The following is a 16,942-nucleotide window of genomic DNA, read 5'->3' on the forward strand; positions in this document are numbered from 1 at the left end:
TTCTGGAAATGTCAGTGTTTATTAAACATTTAAGGAGATTTGGGGGTTTGAGAAGAAATATACAGAATGTAGAAAAATCCTAAGAATCCCCTGTGGCTAGGAGTGCAGCCTTTTCCCTTTCCCCCGTTTCCCATTTGTTTTTCCTGCTTTTTCTTTGGTTATTTAAAAGCTATTTCTTAAGGCTCATTTGTCCCCTCCTCAGCCCCCTCACCTATGAAGATCCTTTGTCTCTCCCTCTCCTTTCCTGTGACCTTGAGTCCCAGAACAGTGCTCCAAAGTGGTCAGGGGGCACCATTCCTGTAGCTGAGGTTTGAGGATCGGGGGCCCCTCTGCTTGGGCTGGCTCTCCATTAAGGATTTAATGGGGGGTGGGGAATTGCCAAAGCCACATGACGTCATTGGTACTCAGTCATGGGGGGAGGGTAGAGCATGGGCACAGATCAGATAAACAAACAAACAAGAATGGATTAAAAAATAAAAAATAACTAACAACCTAAATAAAACCTGAAGGAGAATCTGATCTGGGTGACCTGGGTGTTAGCTGGGAGGGCAGAGTCTGCAGCTGGGCCACCTGATGGAGGGGAGGGAGGGTCAGAGAGAAGAGGGTCAGAGGGACAGGCTAGGTGGTGCAGGGGATGGGAATATCAGGTGGCCTGGAGTTGAGGCAGGGGGTAGCAAGGTCCCTTTCTTTTCAGCGCCAGAGGAACGGGCACCAAACACACAGTCCCTGGGGCAGGTGGAGTGTAGGATGGAGCCCTGGGCTTCCAGAAAGCCAGGAGGTGAAGGTGGGGGAGAATATGAAGTGCTTGGGGAATGAATTTTGGAATGAAACTTACATCTCAAAGGGAAGTGAGGGCAGGGCAAGGGCTGGGGAGCTAAGGAGGAAAGCACCTAGACGGGGGATAGAGGAGCCTAGGTCCCCCTTTTCTGGCAGGGCCTTGGTGGGGGGAGGGGGTGATCACTTTTCTGAGTCCAGGCCCATCATGTTCTTGAGGGCATTCTTGAGGCTGGTTCTGCTGGGGGACTTGACAGCAGGCCGGAGCTCCGAGCTCTGCTCATCCTTTCGTAGCTCCATCTCTATGACCACCATCTGAGAGCCTTTGGTAGCCTCCGCCCCTGACCCCTTACCCCCCGCCCGGCCCGCTAACCGCTATTTCTTATCCTTGCGAGACTCCCCCAACCCTTTAGTCTTCTTCTCACTGGCAGCTTTGGTGCTTCTGCTGTGGTCCAGCATGGCATACAGCACTGGCGTCTGTGGGGAGGAGTGCACGCATCAGTCACTGGTCAGGTGGGGCTTGACTGTTCCCATCCTGCCCCCGACTGCTGCCTGGAGGCACCCCAAGTCCCACTAACCTGCCGGCCGCGCTTCGATGAGTCCTTCACAGACTTGTGCAATTTCCCCTTCTCCATGGCACTGTAGGGAAAGGGGGTGCTATGGATTTGGCCCTGTTGGAGCCCCTCACGGAGGGGTCAAGGCTTCCTTTTCCCTTTGGCCCTCCCACCCATTGGGTTAGTCTCCGCCCACATGGGGAGTAGTGGGTTGGGGAAGGGGAGTCGGCTCTGCGCCTTACCTGAGTCTCCTCTGCAGGGCCGCCTGCCTGCGTAGCCAGCAGTACCGAATCAGGTAGAAAAGCAGCAGCAGCAATAGAACACCCCCCAAAACACCCCCGATCACGGCTCCCAGCACCACCCCGTACCTAGTAGGCACTAAAAGGGGAAGGAAAAGAAGTGGCGGAATGAGCAGGGACAAGTATCTTTGGTTCCTAGCCCCACACTTATTCCCTGCGGTTTGGGTTGTAAGACATCCCAACCAAGGCTGTCTTCTGCCCACTCTCCCAGAGCCTGAGGGGCATTAGCCCCGGCATTTTGCCCCTTCCCCCAGCCTCTCAGGGAGGCCCGATCCCCTCTCTGAACTCCCTCCCATGCCCACATCCCACCTCCTCTCACACCTTTTTCAAAGACATAGAGCGTGACCTGAGAGGTCTTGCCCACTATGTCTGGTGGGTTTTTGACGTCACAGGTGAAAGTGCCGTTGTCACTATAGTCCAGGTTGTGTATGACAATGGAGCCATCCTTCCAGAGAGGGTCCCCTACCCACTGAATGCGCTCTTTGAAGGTCCCCACCTCATCGATGTAGGGCTGTCCCTTGGCATAGTGGAAGATCTATGAGGAATGAGGGGAAGCATGTATTTCTAGCTTCAGGGTGAGGGATTCTGGGCTGGTGAGGGTAATGCTGGGGAGGGGGTTCAGCCCTAGTCAGTGTGACAAAGATTGCCACTTACTCCCCTTCCTTAGCCCAAGTTCTCTTTTCTGTGGTTCTTTGAAACACCCTTTCTGTTATGCAAACTCAGGATTCCCCCCAGGCACTCACCGAGATGGCATCACGGCCTCCTTCTGGCTGGTAGCGCCAGGTGAAGGAGATGTCATCTGAGACCCACTCACTGGACCAGAAGGAGCAGTGCAGGGTCACCCGGGAGCCCACAGCACCGTGGACCTCCTTGTCCGTGTAAACCACAATGGCCTGGGCTGGGGAGAGCACTGCAAACATAGAGGGGGAATCAGATGCACATGTGGGCCCAAAAAGGGATATAGAGGGAGTGAGATCAATAGGAAGTCAAGCCTGAGTCAGAGGCCAAAGCGAAGACTGGGACAGAAATGACGAATTCTGCGGTCCAGGTCTCTCTCGCCTAATTGAATAGATGAGTGGAAATGCTTTGCTGGTTCAAGCTCTTCGGCATGTTCATAGAGGAAATGAAATCAGCAGTACCAGAATTCCCCTGAGGACTTCCAGAAGTTGAATTCTGTCTCCAAGTCTAACTTTCCCTTTGGATCAGTATCTAATTCTTAAGCTATCCCTTAGATGCAGGCTTTACAATTTTTAAAACTTATTATAAATTATACAGGTAACACATAGTGCATTCTTCTTATAACTATTCAAGCAATAGAGATAAAGAGAGCTAAAGTCTCTCTTGACCAATTCCTTTCCTGTAGTCCCCTCCCAGATATTACCAACGTTATCAGTTTAATGTGTAACCATTTTCTATGTGTCAGACTCAACATAAACTCAAGATACACATATACTTATAAGAAATAGTTTCTTTCTGTGGAGCTTTCTTTTCTTTTTTAACATACATTGCATTATAGTCTTTTTTTTTGGCTTAAGAATATATGTATAAAAAGAATATATGTATCTGTTGGGAGTGTTCCACTTTGATGCGTACAGATCAATATTACTTTTAACAGCTACATAGTATTTCACAGTACAACAAACTCAAATGTCTTGCAGAAGAATTGAAGATAACTAGAGAATGTAAGTCTTCTTCCCTGACCCAGCTGTCTTCAGTGCTGAATCCCTGATTGCCATACAGCTGCTCTTGACTGGGGGGGTCACGGAGGGAAGGCCCTCATATCCCTCTCAGGGGAAGCTTGATTCAGAGCAGCACCCTCAAGCCCAAAGCTCAGATGACTCTGCATTTGAGCCCCTTGTGGTTCTGCTTTGACCCTCCTCACCCTCCTCTTGGCCCTTTTGGCCCAGGGTCACTCCCAAGACTCACCCACACAAGGCCATTCCAGGGAGATTATGTGTGTGGGCTGGCCCTGGCTGGGGGCAACTGTAGACCCTTTTGTTCTATGGGAGAGGGAGGAAGCAATCAAATAAATAGAGACCCATTGTCTGACCACTGACCAGTGTTGGGGGCTCATGCCTCCCCTCCCCTCACTGCCCCCCGCACCCCTGCCCGTGGTCCATAGTCCCAAATCTCCCACCTCAGCATGCAATACCAATGACTCACCTCCTGGGACTGAGCCTTCGAGCCTTCTTGGGTATCCCAAATGTAACAAGGAAGGTTATTCATTGGATCTAACTTCTATTCCTCCTGTTCAAATATCAACCACTGCCCTTCAGCTCTGTTCAATGGTGCTATGAGTGGGACAGAACTTTCTCTCCCTCTTATACTCCAAGATCCCCTCTCCCCATTTCCCTCACCACGCCCTTCTCCAACTCCCTATCCTTAACATTTTCTCAGGATACCTCTGAATAGTCCAGTACAGTCCAGAAGAGTGTAGCTGCTAGGTTTAGGACTCAAGGAGCTGACCGCAGAGAATCTCAGACATTCTAACCAGCCCTCCCTCCCCTCCCCTCATTTGCCCTACTTCTCACCCACTGCACTAGGCTTCAGGGCAGTTTGGAGAAGGGAACAATCCATTCAGATAACCCTGCTTTGAACTTCTCTTCCTCACCCAACATCTGCCGTGGGGCAAGGAAGGGGCTGGTCAACTTATGTGGAAGATAGCTTTAGATGAGACAAGACCCTAGAATCTCACAGAACCTCCCTTCTACTCTGTTCACCCACATAATGGACAACAGATCCACAAAGAGAAACTGAGGTACCAAGAGACAAAGGATCGGAGGAGTTGGGGCCACAAACCTTGGGCTCCTTCCTTAGATCACATTCCCTGACTTCTCTCTTCAGGGAAACTAAGGTTAAGGTACCTTCTGCACGACTAGGGAATGAGTAGGGACCAGAACCCAGATGTCTGAACATGTTCCTTACCAAGCTCTAACACTGCTTCCTAGTAGGCCTTCACCACTGCTTTGGGGGCATGTTACTGGTTTCCAACCCGGGTCCGGTCAGGTCCACCTCAGGGAAGCTCTCTACACTCTTTTCCCTTTTCCCTTCACAGAATACCTTTACCTTTACAGCCTCCCTCCAAACTATATATATATTTTTTCTCTGCATAGAATAGCATCTTCCTGCTGTTGCTGCCTCTTTCTTTGATTGCAGTGAGGAGCGCAGCGAAGGCAGGGGGGAGGTTGCTGAGAGACAACCTGAGCCCCGGGGCCCCCAGACTGGGGTGGCTCAACTTACCCAAAGAGGAGAAGAGTAGCGCAGCCAGGATAGGACTGGGGTTGGAAGAGGGAGCCCCAGGAGCCATAGCTGGGGCAGGGCTAGGGCCCGGAGCGTCTGCGGGGTTGGGAGAGTGGGGGACAAGGAACTGAGCGGGGGTTCCTGGAACCCGCTTAAAATCCCCCAGGGTCCCGGTATGAGGGGGCTGTCCTGAGCCAGTAGCCAATTGCAGCCTGGCATGTGCAGTTGAGAGGTGGTGAGGAGGGGGGCAGAGCACAGGGAGCAGAAGGGGCATTGTGTCCTCTGGGTAGAGGGGTGGGGGGGGGACACATACCACCCCATACACTGAGGGCTTTGTGTCTGCTGGCCTCCCCCTGCCCCAGGCTGGAATGTCGGGGGGGGGGTGAGGGAGAGGGACAGAAAAAGGGACACAAACACATTTCTCTGAGGGACAGATGGGTGGAGTAACCTGAATCCTAAGGCTATGAAAAGGGATTCCTCCCTAGCCTCCATGCCTGAGAGTGGCTCCCCTAGGGCTCTAGGAGTTAGAGGTGGGTTTCCCCCAGAGAACTTTCAAAACAGGATATCCCTGCTATCTTCACTACTGTGGGCTACATTACAGGCTTCTTGAGATGACTAAGTCCTTTGGGTGTCTTTTTTTTTTTTTTTCCTATCTCTCTGCATCTTGGGTGATTCTTTCCAGATAAAAAACTTTTTTTCCGTGGGAAAATACCCAGGGAAGAATCCCTTGATCTTTCCCTTTTTTTCAGGAAGTCCTTCACTGCCTCACGCTGCAGTTTAAGTCCATTTCAGTTAAAAGCAAGGCAACAAAATTATATTGAGTGTCAGCCAGCTACATATATGAGTATGTGAATATGTGGGTATGTGAGTAATAGAAAGAGGAATAAAAATTAAGATCCTCCTTCAAGGAGTTCAAAATTTAGTTTGGGGAGGCAGAGGGGAGAATCAGAGGACAAACCCGTTAACAATGAAATATAATAAACCATGATGCAGCAGACTGATGAACAAAGTGCTGAGAGTATAAGTGAGGGCACATAGAGCTACATTAGGAAAATTAAGTTATGTAACAGAGATTAAACACAAAAATATCAATAACTTTCATTTAATAAATGAAGTTCAGAGGAAGAGGGAGTCATGTCTAGAAGGCAGTATTAGATGTGGACCAACCTTTAAGGATGCATGCCATTTTGAAAAGGAGAAATTGGCAGTGAGGGTATCTAGGCAGATAGAACAACAAAAGCAAAGACAAAGAGATAAGAAAGTGTGTATGTGTGTGTGTGTGGGGGGGGTGGGTAGGTTTGTGAAGTTTTGGGAATATTCAGGGCAGATCTGGTGTCCTCCATTTTTACTCAATTTGGGGGATCTTGAACAGGCATCAGAGGAAAGGAGTCTGTACAGGAAAGTTGAAGCCAGTTTGTGGATGGCCTTAAATGACAGAGCAAAGGGGGTGGATTTAATCCGGTACATCATAAGAATTCTGCTGATGGTTTTGGGATGGTATTTGGGGTTAGGAATGGGAGTGTCTACATGGTCAGAGCTGAGTTTTAAGACAAACACGTTACATGAAACATTGGAAGAACTAAGTGAAAGAGGCATTCATTGGATTTGTTAATGTGAAGCTTCCGAGGGCCAAAGCAAGATCAATGACTGGAAGATCAATCGCAGAAAACTGTATTTTAATGTAATAACTTCCTAATGACTAAAATGTTTACTAAATGAAACTTGTTTTTTGAGGTACCCATTAGCGAATATGTTAGAACACACTCTTGAAAATCAGCTGTCAGCAGCGCTACAGAGGAGATTCCTACACTGGAGAGAAAATCGGGCTGGAGAGCCTGTAAGGTCCCTTCCAGTCCAGAAGTTTATTATAGTGCTTTCTTTGCCAGCATTATAGAAATGCAAAATAGTATATTCATTTGATGTAGAAATAAATGAATCTGTGCTATTTAAGTCCTGAAAGGAAAAGTACATAAGCGCTAAATATAAATAAGATCTGAATATTAATGCAACGAATATGTTTTTATTGCTGAACAGGAGTTGCTTTGGCTGTCTGCTTCACTTCTCCTCACCCTTCCTCCTCAAAAGAGTCTCAAGAACTTTTGCGCTTTTCCGTTCCTTTCCACTTGCTTGTTTTCTCCCTTATAAGTGCTCTGGAAGTGATTGCTCAAAACTGTTTTTATGTATATAAATCAAAGCAAGTTCTCCCCCACCCGTACCCCAGGTTCTTCTGGCAGTGGGTGTCACCCACATAGCCCTGAAACAAGGAACAAGGGAGCGTTGTCTTTGGTTAGTGGGCATCTAGCTCATGCAGCGGCTCAAGCCCAGGAATTGTGAGACATAAAGCTAATCGAGGTGGTTAGAGGACGCTCCCCATCCTCGGATGGTGCTCTGAGAGGTTCTCTCCCCCACGGATCTCAACTTGTGCACTATCTCTGTACTGGTGAAGACGGTTCACATAAGAATGGGAAGGAGCCCAAAGTATCTTTACAAAAAAAAATTTTTTTAATTGAAGTATAGTTGATTTACGAAGTTGTGTTAATTTCTGGTGTACAGCGAAGTGATTCAGTCATATATATATTCTTTTTCATATTCTTTTCCATTATGGTTCATTACAGGAGACTGAATATAGTTCCCCGTGCCATACAGTAGGACCTTGTTGGTTACCTGTTTTAGACATAGTAGTTTGTATCTGCTAATCCCAAACTCCTAATTTATCCCTCCTCCTTTCCCCTTTGGTAACTATGTTTGTTTGTTTTCTATGTCTGTTTCTGTTCTGTAAATAAATTCAGTTGTACCATATTTTAGAGTCCACATATATGTGATATGTTATTTGTCTTTTTCTTTCTGACTTACTTTAGTATGATAATCTTTTGGTTCATCCATGTTGCTGCAAGCCGAAAGTATCTTTTTCCCTGCATGTCTCAGTCACCCTATAATACTTTTTAGTCCCACCTGGGAGGGGGAAGGCGTGAAACTAGACTGAGAAGTCCTCAGTGAAGAATCTGGGCAAGCCCTCTGCTTTGTGGTGCTAAACAAAATGAGTGTTTTTAGAGGTGCTACCTGTGAAGCACCTCTGAAAACAAAAAGGTAAAACGTAGACTGCAGAATTTGACCCAGCGGCAGTTCTGCGGAAAACTTACCACTTTTTAGAAGTCAGCTGAGAGAGGAGGGGTCAGAGACTAACTGCGCACAGAAGATATGCGAAGAGTCGGAACTAGGGCTGATCCGGAGAGCCTCCCAATCCTCAGAAAGAGCTGGTGTCGTCACGTGACAGAAGCCCCGCCCCTCCCATCGCCCAGAGGTGGTGGGGCCGTCGGCGTCACTTCCGTCCAGGCCGGAACCCAAGATGGCTGCGATCTGTTTGAGGTGACTTTAGTGTGGGGTGGGAGTCGGTGCCGGCGGCTCTCGGGAGAGCTGCACTGGCCCCTCACGTCTTGCTAACAGCTGTTTACCCCGTGCCTCGGCAGGGAAAGGACCTGTGGGTGGAGGCCACGCGCTTTGGAAACCTAGAGACCCTTCCCCTCCCCTAGCGTCTCCTGTGCACCATGTAGGGCTTCGGGGGTCCCTGGCCGATTATCTTTTCCTTACTCCTTGCGGATGGGTCGCGGGGCTCTCGCCGCTTCTGTTTTCCCACTTTTTTTTTTTTGCGGTACGCGGGCCTCTCACTGCTGTGGCCTCTCCCGTTGCGGAGCGCAGGCTCAGCGGCCATGGCTCACGGGCCCAGCCGCTCCGCGGCATGTGGGATCTTCCCGGACCGGGGCACAAACCTGTGTCCCCTGCATCGGCAGGTGGACTCTCAACCACTGCGCCACCAGGGAAGCCCAGCTTTCCCACTTTTAAAATAGTTTTTCCCCACTTCTAAAATAGTTCTTCCCCAGATTGCTCTTGTGGCTGCAGCGAGAGCCGAGCTCCAAGAAAATAAGTAGGTCTAACTTCTCTTATTTAGGGCTTGGGCCTCGAGGATAAGGATCTTGGAGTACTTTACCTTTGCGTTTTACTCCTGCAAACACCAGCTGCTGGCAATGAGTGGGCACTGTCCCAGTTCCTAACGGGCCCCTCGTAGAGAGTGCAGGAGGCCTAGACCCCTATCGGGGTGACGATTAGCAATAGCGCCCATAGTGGTTGCTCTGCTGCCTCAGAGCAGCCAGGAACTTCAGTTTGTTTATTTTTTTACTTGGTGGGTGAGGGGAATAGATGCCCCAGTTTTTCTCTGTAGTGTCAACTCCTTGTCCTGAGAAATACCCTAGACTGTCTTCCATTATGAACTGTCCATTGTCGACAAGGCCTCGTTCTCTGCTCAGAGCCTTTCTAGCCATAGCGATTTTTGACGCTGTTGGTACAAATCCCAGCATAGTTTCGTGCCAGCACTATTTTTGGAAACTATTTGTTATGGAAAGTTAGTTTTAATGCAGTTGAGATTTAATTCCTGATTTCCCCAAATGTCTTCTCATTTCTCTTTCCACTTCAATCACCCAGTGTAAAAATAGACGGACTTTATTTAGTTTTTCTCTGTGACAAAATGATTCCTCTTGGAGCTGAGATCAGGAATGGTTTATCTTAATCCTTCTTTTTTCTCCCTGACTCTTATTTACAATTGTGTCTTTTTTTCTAAAGCGTGTCAGGGGTAGTCTTGCCAGATTGCCTCCTTTATTACAAGTAGTTTGACCATAATTGAATGCTTTTGAATTCTTTGATATATCATATTTTAGAAGATGTCACAGGCTTTTTGGTGGAATTAACGTTTAGCTTGTAATGATCATATTGGGTCTAAACAGTTCATTTTAGGAGTTTCATGATTAGCGCTTAGAAACCAAGGATCACTGTACACATTGAGTATGTCCAGTCTGTATCATTTTGAGCTGTGTAGGACTGTCATCACTAGGATTCATTAGTGGTAGTACAAAACTCTTATGGAAAGGGCACCTTAAATTCTAGGAGCTAGTTTCTAGTTCTAGTAGTGTCACTAATTCCATTTATTTGGGACAAGTCAAGGTCATTGATTGCATGATTGTGGTTTCTTCACTTGTGAATGAAAATAGTGATAACTTGAACTCACTTAAGAGAAATATTGGCTAAACATTTTTAATGCTTGGTTAACTAAAAATTATTAGTTATCACAGTATTGTATGTCATGGCTTTTGAATAGTGCTCTATATTTTGTAGACTCCCTAAAGTTAATGGGCTAGCTAGGGAGGAATAACCAGCTAAGTAGCACAGACTCCACTGGCAGTCGGTCAGGGAATGAGTTGCCAAAGCCAAGACTGAGATAGAGAACTAAGCTAAGAACGGCTAGGCTTCTATCTAGTAAAGTTCATGCAGTTTAAGCACAAAGCCACCAAGTCATTAACCCTCCGAATGTTGCTCATCATATTAAATGCTACATGTGAAGCACCTCCAAAAACAAGGTTTAATTTATTTAAAGTCTAAATTCTTAAGACTGCCTTTTAAAATAAGCATACTAATTCACAAATCATTTTTTTGAGCCTCTTCTGTCATATTGTTATAGGTGCTATAGATGCAAAGTATTCCAGTTCTATTCTTGAGGAGCTCAAAATTTAGCAAAGGAGATAAATGGATTAATTAATAAGCAACAGAATGTTGATTTAGAGATATGAACAAGTGATGTGGGAGCATGACAGGTGCAGCAGGTAGGGCTAAAGGAGTGGTGAAGTTGCCATTTGGGAGTTGTTGGATCTTGAAGGATGAGTTTATCAGGCTGCTAGGGAGGTCCACTCAGAGAATAGCCTGAGCAAAGGCATGTGGTCAAAAGAAACTATGCTCTGTCTGGGGGCAATGTAACATTCAGTGTGGTAGAAGTATAGAGGGCTGAAGGGAGCTTGTGGGAGAATAGCTCTGGAGAATTGGATCAGGTCATGTTGAGAAGGGCCTTGTTTGACTGCAGTGTGAACCTTATAAGTAGTGGGGAACTGTTAAAGACTTGCAGGCAGATGATTGATGAAGTCAGCTTTATTTTTCAGTAATTTAACGCTGCTAATATTGAATGATAGGGAAGAGATTGGTGCTAGGAGATCAATTCAGGAGCTCCTGTTACAGTCCTAGTGAGAAATGAAGAGAATACAGACTAAAACAATGGACTGAAGTTTTCTAGATAGTATTGGTAAGATTGGGTGATGCCTTGCATATATATGGGGGGATGTAAGAGAAAAGAAATCAAGAATGACTTAACATTGTATCTTTGGAGTTAGTTGGGTGCTCATACAATTAATCAGAAATTCTATATATAAATGATTGCTCTTCATTGTGTCCTTCAAGGTTATGTAAATACTTTAATGTTCCTGTTACCTCATTTATGAAACTAAATTTTGACATGCCATCAGATCAAGTTTAGAGGGCATACAAGAGAAATTCATTATATTATAGTCACATCTTGTTTTGGACCAAAAGTGGATCTTATTCAATTTGATCACATAGACTTGGCTTTGAATAACTTTTGTTTTTTTCCAAAAGTCAAATCCATTTTCAGCAGATGAATATTTTTACACTGCAGAGTTTTAAAAAGAATGTGATATGAATTCTAAAGACCTTTGGGAGACCAGTGAAATATTACTAAATTACATGTATGGGGTATATTGCAGTTTAGAGAGTGCTTTCCTATACATTTTCTCTTGCAATCCTCCCAACAACCAATAATGTAGGTATTATCAATCCTATTTTATAAATGAAAAAGCTGAAGCTCAGTGACTCACTAAGTTACACAACTTATGCAGATCTAGACCTCCAGTCTGGCTGTTTTACTTTGTCCAGTGTTCTTGTTACATTACTGTTGTTGCCTCAGTACAGAGAAGAGTTTCAAAAACAATTTAAGCCATGATTACATTTTGGGGGAGACATGTATAATGCATTTAGAAAGGGACAGGCCCTAACTAGAAATCAGTTCTGGCTTGTTAATTAAAAATAAAATAAAGTACTGTTACTTTCTAGCTATAACATATAACATATAACTCTTCCTGGGTGGAAAAAGAAATCTTTTCAGGGTTCCTGGTTTCACATGAAAGGCAAGGATAGATTAGATATCTACTCTTGTCATATTTCAAATAAGGTTATGCAGTTGTGCAACTAGTTTCTGTTAGGGCCTTGTGGAAAGTTTACGTTGGTATTTGTCTGGGAGACAATAGCACTAGACAGAGAGTGCTGTAGATTCCAACCCACATCTGCAAACTCTTGCTGGGTAGCTGAGTGACTGGACGTAGCCTGGTGTGAGGAATGCATGCCCTGCAACTTCAGAGTCACAATTGATTTAAAGAGATTTGTTCCCACTTCTTTCTTTCTGGGAGCCTTGGGTACACAATGTCTGTATTCATCTCTTGCCTCCAAAGCTGGAAAGAGGGAAGAGCTGAAGGAAGTGTTGGTTGGATTATTTTTCCTTCAAATAGTGGGCCCTTCTAGTGTTCTAGTGTAGAGTGTAAGGTTCTTGAAATATTTATGCATCTAATATCAACGGTATGAGGGACATCATGAGCTTTTTTAGAAGATCATTGGATCTTAATGTGATCTTGTATCCCCACAGTGTCTTGCACATAGTGTATATACAATAAACTTTTGTAGAATCTCAATGTATTTGGTCCCAGAGCTTCACTCTGATAACTTTCTCAAATACCTTTGGAAAGACTCGATATAACGTGAGTTAAAGGGGTGTAGTGATCATGTGTTTTTCATAATACCATGTAAATGCTGGATCAGTTAAATTCTCTTTAGATAGAATGCCTGGGTACATTTTAGTCTCAGACTTGAAAAGCAGTTCCGGTATTGATATATACGTTTCAAAAATAGCAACTTTTTAGTAGAAAACTTGTGTTACCTACTTCAAGTACCTTTTCATGTGGGTAGTAAAGAAATCTACATTCTCATATTTTTTGCACTATTATATGACAGCCTTTTTCACTTAAAGTTCATCCAGGTTGTCTGGAACTTGTTGGTAGTTCCTAGAATGACAGCTTAATACTGAGGACCCTGCCTCCTCAAACCCCTTGTTCTTTAAACCTTTTAAATTCATCCATTTGCATCAGGTGTCTGCTTTGGCTAAGTTGTATAGTACTTGGTGTTGCCACTGGCTTATTCTGTACCCACCCCCCTTTTAAAATTTTATTTTATTTTATTTTTTATTTTATTTTTGGCCATGCCTCATGGCATGCAGGATCTTAGTTCCCTGACCAGGGATTGAACGCTTGCCCCCTGCAGTGCAAGTGAGGAGTGCTAACCACTGGACCGCCAAGGAAGTCCCCCTCTCTTTTCTTTAAACTCCTGTCTTTTAAACATCACCTTCTTTAAGATCTAGCTTGAAAAAATTTGCTTTCTGTATTTCTTTGTTGAACATTACCAGCTCTGGTTATTCTTTTACCTTGTATTATTTGTGTTCAGCTAAAACCTTATTTTGCATTTGTGAGTAATATTTGTGATTATTCTCAAGTTATTTAAAGTTGCAGCTTTCCAACTAGAAAAAATCTCAAAGATCCTGATACTGTCATTGTTTTTATCTTATTCCTAATTTTCCCCTCCACCCAGAGTCTAATACAGTACAAAAATAGAGAAGTTGATATACTGAAGTACATCTCTAAATGTGTATTGACTGTTGGTTCTCTTATCTTTCAGACGTGCTGGCCATCACTGCCTCCGTGCCCACCTTAGTCCTCTGCTCTGTATCAGAAAGTAAGTTTCCAAATGTGGAGATTATTATTATTTAACCTTTTTTTCATCAGGGAAAAGCAGTAGGTTGACTGATATTTTGGGGATATGTACGAAAGCAGGTAATTGTAGATGGTTGGCTGAAAATTTAGTGATTGTGGTCCTTATTTTTCTCAGCTGGTAGTAGAAGAAGGAAGAATAAGAATATATCTTTGTTTTTTTTCTCAATTTTCCTCACTTTAAGCTTTTCTGCTATATATAACTTTATTGATTTGCATTTGGGGCAGCTCCCAGGCCTTAGTCTTTATCTCTCTTTCTTTCTGCTATATTCATTTCTAGTCTACTGACTTCAACAATTGTCTCTTTGTGGTTCTTTTTTTTTTTAACGTTTAATTTTAGAAATGTTTTGTACTTCCAGGGAGTTCCCTAGTGGTCCAATGGTTAGGATTCAGTGCTTTCACTGCCGCGGCCCGGGCTCAATCCCTGGTCGGGGAACTGAGGTCCCGCAAGCTGTGTGGTACTGCCGGGGGAAAAAAAAAAGAGAGATAGTAGAAATATTTTGATAATTTGTACTTTCAGAAAAGTTGGAAGAATAGTACAAGGAGGTTCTGTATACCTTTCACCTACATTCATCAGTTGTTAACATTTTGCTGTGTTTACCTATCACTCTATATATTTTAGGTTGTACTATATGAAATTGCCATTTTTGTGGGTCAAAACTGGCCTAGTATTGACAATTTAGTGTGATTCAGCACAATTTAATTATTGTGATTATTTTCTCTGAATTCTTTGAGATTAAGTTGCAGACATCATGACCTTTTACTTCTAAAAACTTCTCCTAAGGGAATTCCCTGGCGATCCAGTGGTTGGGACTCCGAGCTTCTACTGCAGGGGCTACCAGTTCTATTCCTGGTTAGGGAACTAAGATCCTACATGCCGTGTGATGTGGCCAAAAAAAAACACAACTTCTTCTAAGAACAAGAGCATTATGTTATAAAGCACAGTAAAATTATACAAATGCAATTATCAAATTTGGCAAATTTAACATTGATGTAATCTTATCTGATATACAGTTGTTTTTCAGATTTTCCATTTGTCCCAAATAATGTACTTTATAGAAATACAGTCCACCTGTCCCCCATCCAGGATCTAATTAGGCTCACATATTATATTTAGTTGTCATATTTCTGTAGTATCCTTTAACCTGGAACTATTTCTTAGCCTTCCTGTGTCTTTTATGACATTGACATTTTTGAAGAATACAGGTCAGTTATTTTGTAGAGTGTCTCTTAAGTTAGGTTTGTCTGATTGTTTTCTAATGACTAGATTCAGGTTATCCATTTTTGGCAAGTGTAATACATAAATGATGTTGTATCCTCAGTACATCACATCAGGGGCATGTGATGTCATTTGTCCCATTAGTGATTTTAACTTTGATCATTTGAATACAGAAATGTCTGCTAAGTTTTTTCCCAGTATGGAGTTACTGTTTTTAACTTTTGCAATTAATAAGTAATCTATGGGGAAATATTTTCTTGAGGGGGATAGATCATGTTTAATATAGGCACCTAGAAAGTTAAATTGTTGAACACAGCTGTTTAACAATTGGCTTCAGGGACTTCCCTGGCGGTCCAGTGGTTAAGACTCTGCACTTCCACTGCAGGGGGCACAGGTTTGATCCTGATGGGGGAACTAAGATCCCATATGCCCCACAGTGCGGCCAAAAAAAAAAAAAAAGTAAAAAGAAAAGAAAAAGAATAAAACAGTTGGCTTCAGCCTAGCCCAGTGACAAGGAAAACCAAGAAGCTATTCAGAGGTACTGAGCTGAATCCAGTTCTTGATTTTTGAGAACCTAAAAAGGATTCTTGAAGAGCCAGATGAGAGCAGGTGGTAATGTATGAGATATCACTCATGGCCTGGGAAAAGGGTAATCCATTTATGTAAATAGTTTTGAAATATTATATTTGCCCTGCCGCCCAACAAGAAAGAAGTTTAGCCTCCGTTACTGGACCTGTGTGTTGGGGGATTGGAAAGAAGAGTTATCCTCTGATATGACCTCATTGGGTGATTGAGGTTATTAATAACTGAGTCAGCCTTGGCAGAAAGATAAGGTGAGTGGACAAACATGTTTTCCTAATACATAGGTTTATCTAGCCCAGCTTACCTTTTTATATGTTAACTTTTTGTTAGTGAAAATTTAAACCAAGTTTACTTTTAATCATTTTAAAACCTTTTGGTTTTATTTTAGTGCTGTTCCTTTGGGAACCACAGCCAAAGAAGAGATGGAGAGGTTCTGGAATAAGAACACTGGTTCAAACCGTCCTTTGTCTCCCCATGTCACTATCTACAGGTAAGGGCTCTGGAACCAGGGAATTTAGTAGTAGTGGATAAAAGTTCTGGAGGTTGGCCCATAGCCTCCCTGATTATTTCCCTTAGGCCTTTTTTATAACAAGATGACTAAATTCTCTCTTCTGGCCTTAGAAGGGTAATCTAGCCTGCAAAACTACTATTTGGAAAATTCTGGTAAGTCAAAATGTAATTCCTATTAATTAAAAAAATTTATTTTGAAACAATTTCAAATTTACATAAATGTTGCAGAAGTAGTGCACTGTGTTCCTCTATACCTTTTGCAGATTCCCAATGTGTTATAACATGTCTGAATGATTTAAGAACAAGTGCAGTGATGATGATACCCCATTATTCCTGTATTAGTTTTCTATTGCTGCTGTCACAAGTTAACTACAAACTTGGTAGCTTAAAACAGCACATTTATTATCTTACAGTCCTGTAGGTCAAACTCTGGCTCATGTCTTACAGGGCTAAAATTAAGGTGTTAGCAGGGCTGCATTCGTTTCTGGAGACTCTAGGGGAGAATCTGTTTCCTTGCCTTTTCCAGCTTCTGAAGGCTGTTCCGAATTCTTTGGTTTGTGGTCTTCCTCCATCTTCAAAACCAGCAATGGTGGGTCAAGTTCTCCCATCCTGTCACTTTGAACCTGCTTCATTGTCACATTTCTCCTCTAACTGCCTCCTTCTGCCAGACCCTTCCACTTTTAAGGACTTTAAAAGGATTATATTGGGCCCATCCAGCTAATCCAAGATAGTCTCCTTATCTTAAAGTGAGCTTATAGCAACCTTAATTTCACATGCAACCTTAATTCCCCTTCGCCATTTAAGGTAAATACTCACAGGTTTCAGGGATTAGAATGTGGACATCTTTCTGCCTACCACAATCGCTTAACACTTGAGTGTATATTTCCTAAATTCAAGGAAACTCTCCATACTACAACCATCACAGTCAAAATTAACATTGATCCAGTGTTACCAACTAATCCTCAGATCCCATTCAGATTTTGCCAGTTGTCCCAGTAATGTCCTTTATAGGTCCAAGAGCCAACTCAGGATCATGTATTACATTTAGTTGTCTCTTTAATC

The 16,942-nt window shown here is 43.6% G+C and overlaps 2 protein-coding genes and 1 long non-coding RNA gene across 4 annotated transcripts in view; 2 read left to right on the top strand and 1 right to left on the bottom strand.

Annotated features, from left to right (window-relative positions):
- MPZ (myelin protein zero) lies at positions 1–8,144 on the bottom strand. The gene is given in 7 exon segments (XM_067728424.1): positions 1–1,251; positions 1,353–1,413; positions 1,571–1,706; positions 1,949–2,162; positions 2,371–2,537; positions 4,868–4,963; positions 8,008–8,144. Coding segments are annotated over 6 exon segments (939 nt in total). The 5' UTR covers positions 4,935–4,963; positions 8,008–8,144; the 3' UTR covers positions 1–957.
- Positions 8,133–16,942, top strand: part of SDHC (succinate dehydrogenase complex subunit C) — a 27,999-nt gene continuing 19,189 nt past the window's right edge. The window contains exons 1-3 of the mRNA XM_067728425.1: positions 8,133–8,233; positions 13,478–13,534; positions 15,759–15,860. Coding sequence (XP_067584526.1) covers positions 8,214–8,233; positions 13,478–13,534; positions 15,759–15,860 — 179 coding nt within the window. The 5' untranslated portion in view covers positions 8,133–8,213. The remainder of the gene's footprint in view (positions 8,234–13,477; positions 13,535–15,758; positions 15,861–16,942) is intronic.
- The window catches only part of LOC137219598 (uncharacterized), a 7,824-nt gene continuing 6,751 nt past the window's right edge, over positions 15,870–16,942 (top strand). Inside the window, exon 1 of one of the 2 annotated variants that reach the window (XR_010941175.1) lies at positions 15,870–16,626. This is a non-coding gene — a long non-coding RNA (uncharacterized lncRNA). The remainder of the gene's footprint in view (positions 16,627–16,942) is intronic. The other variant, XR_010941176.1, reaches the window with a different exon arrangement.

This window comes from Pseudorca crassidens, chromosome 2, assembly GCF_039906515.1.
Source record: "Pseudorca crassidens isolate mPseCra1 chromosome 2, mPseCra1.hap1, whole genome shotgun sequence".
NCBI classification, from domain to species: Eukaryota; Metazoa; Chordata; class Mammalia; order Artiodactyla; family Delphinidae; genus Pseudorca; species Pseudorca crassidens.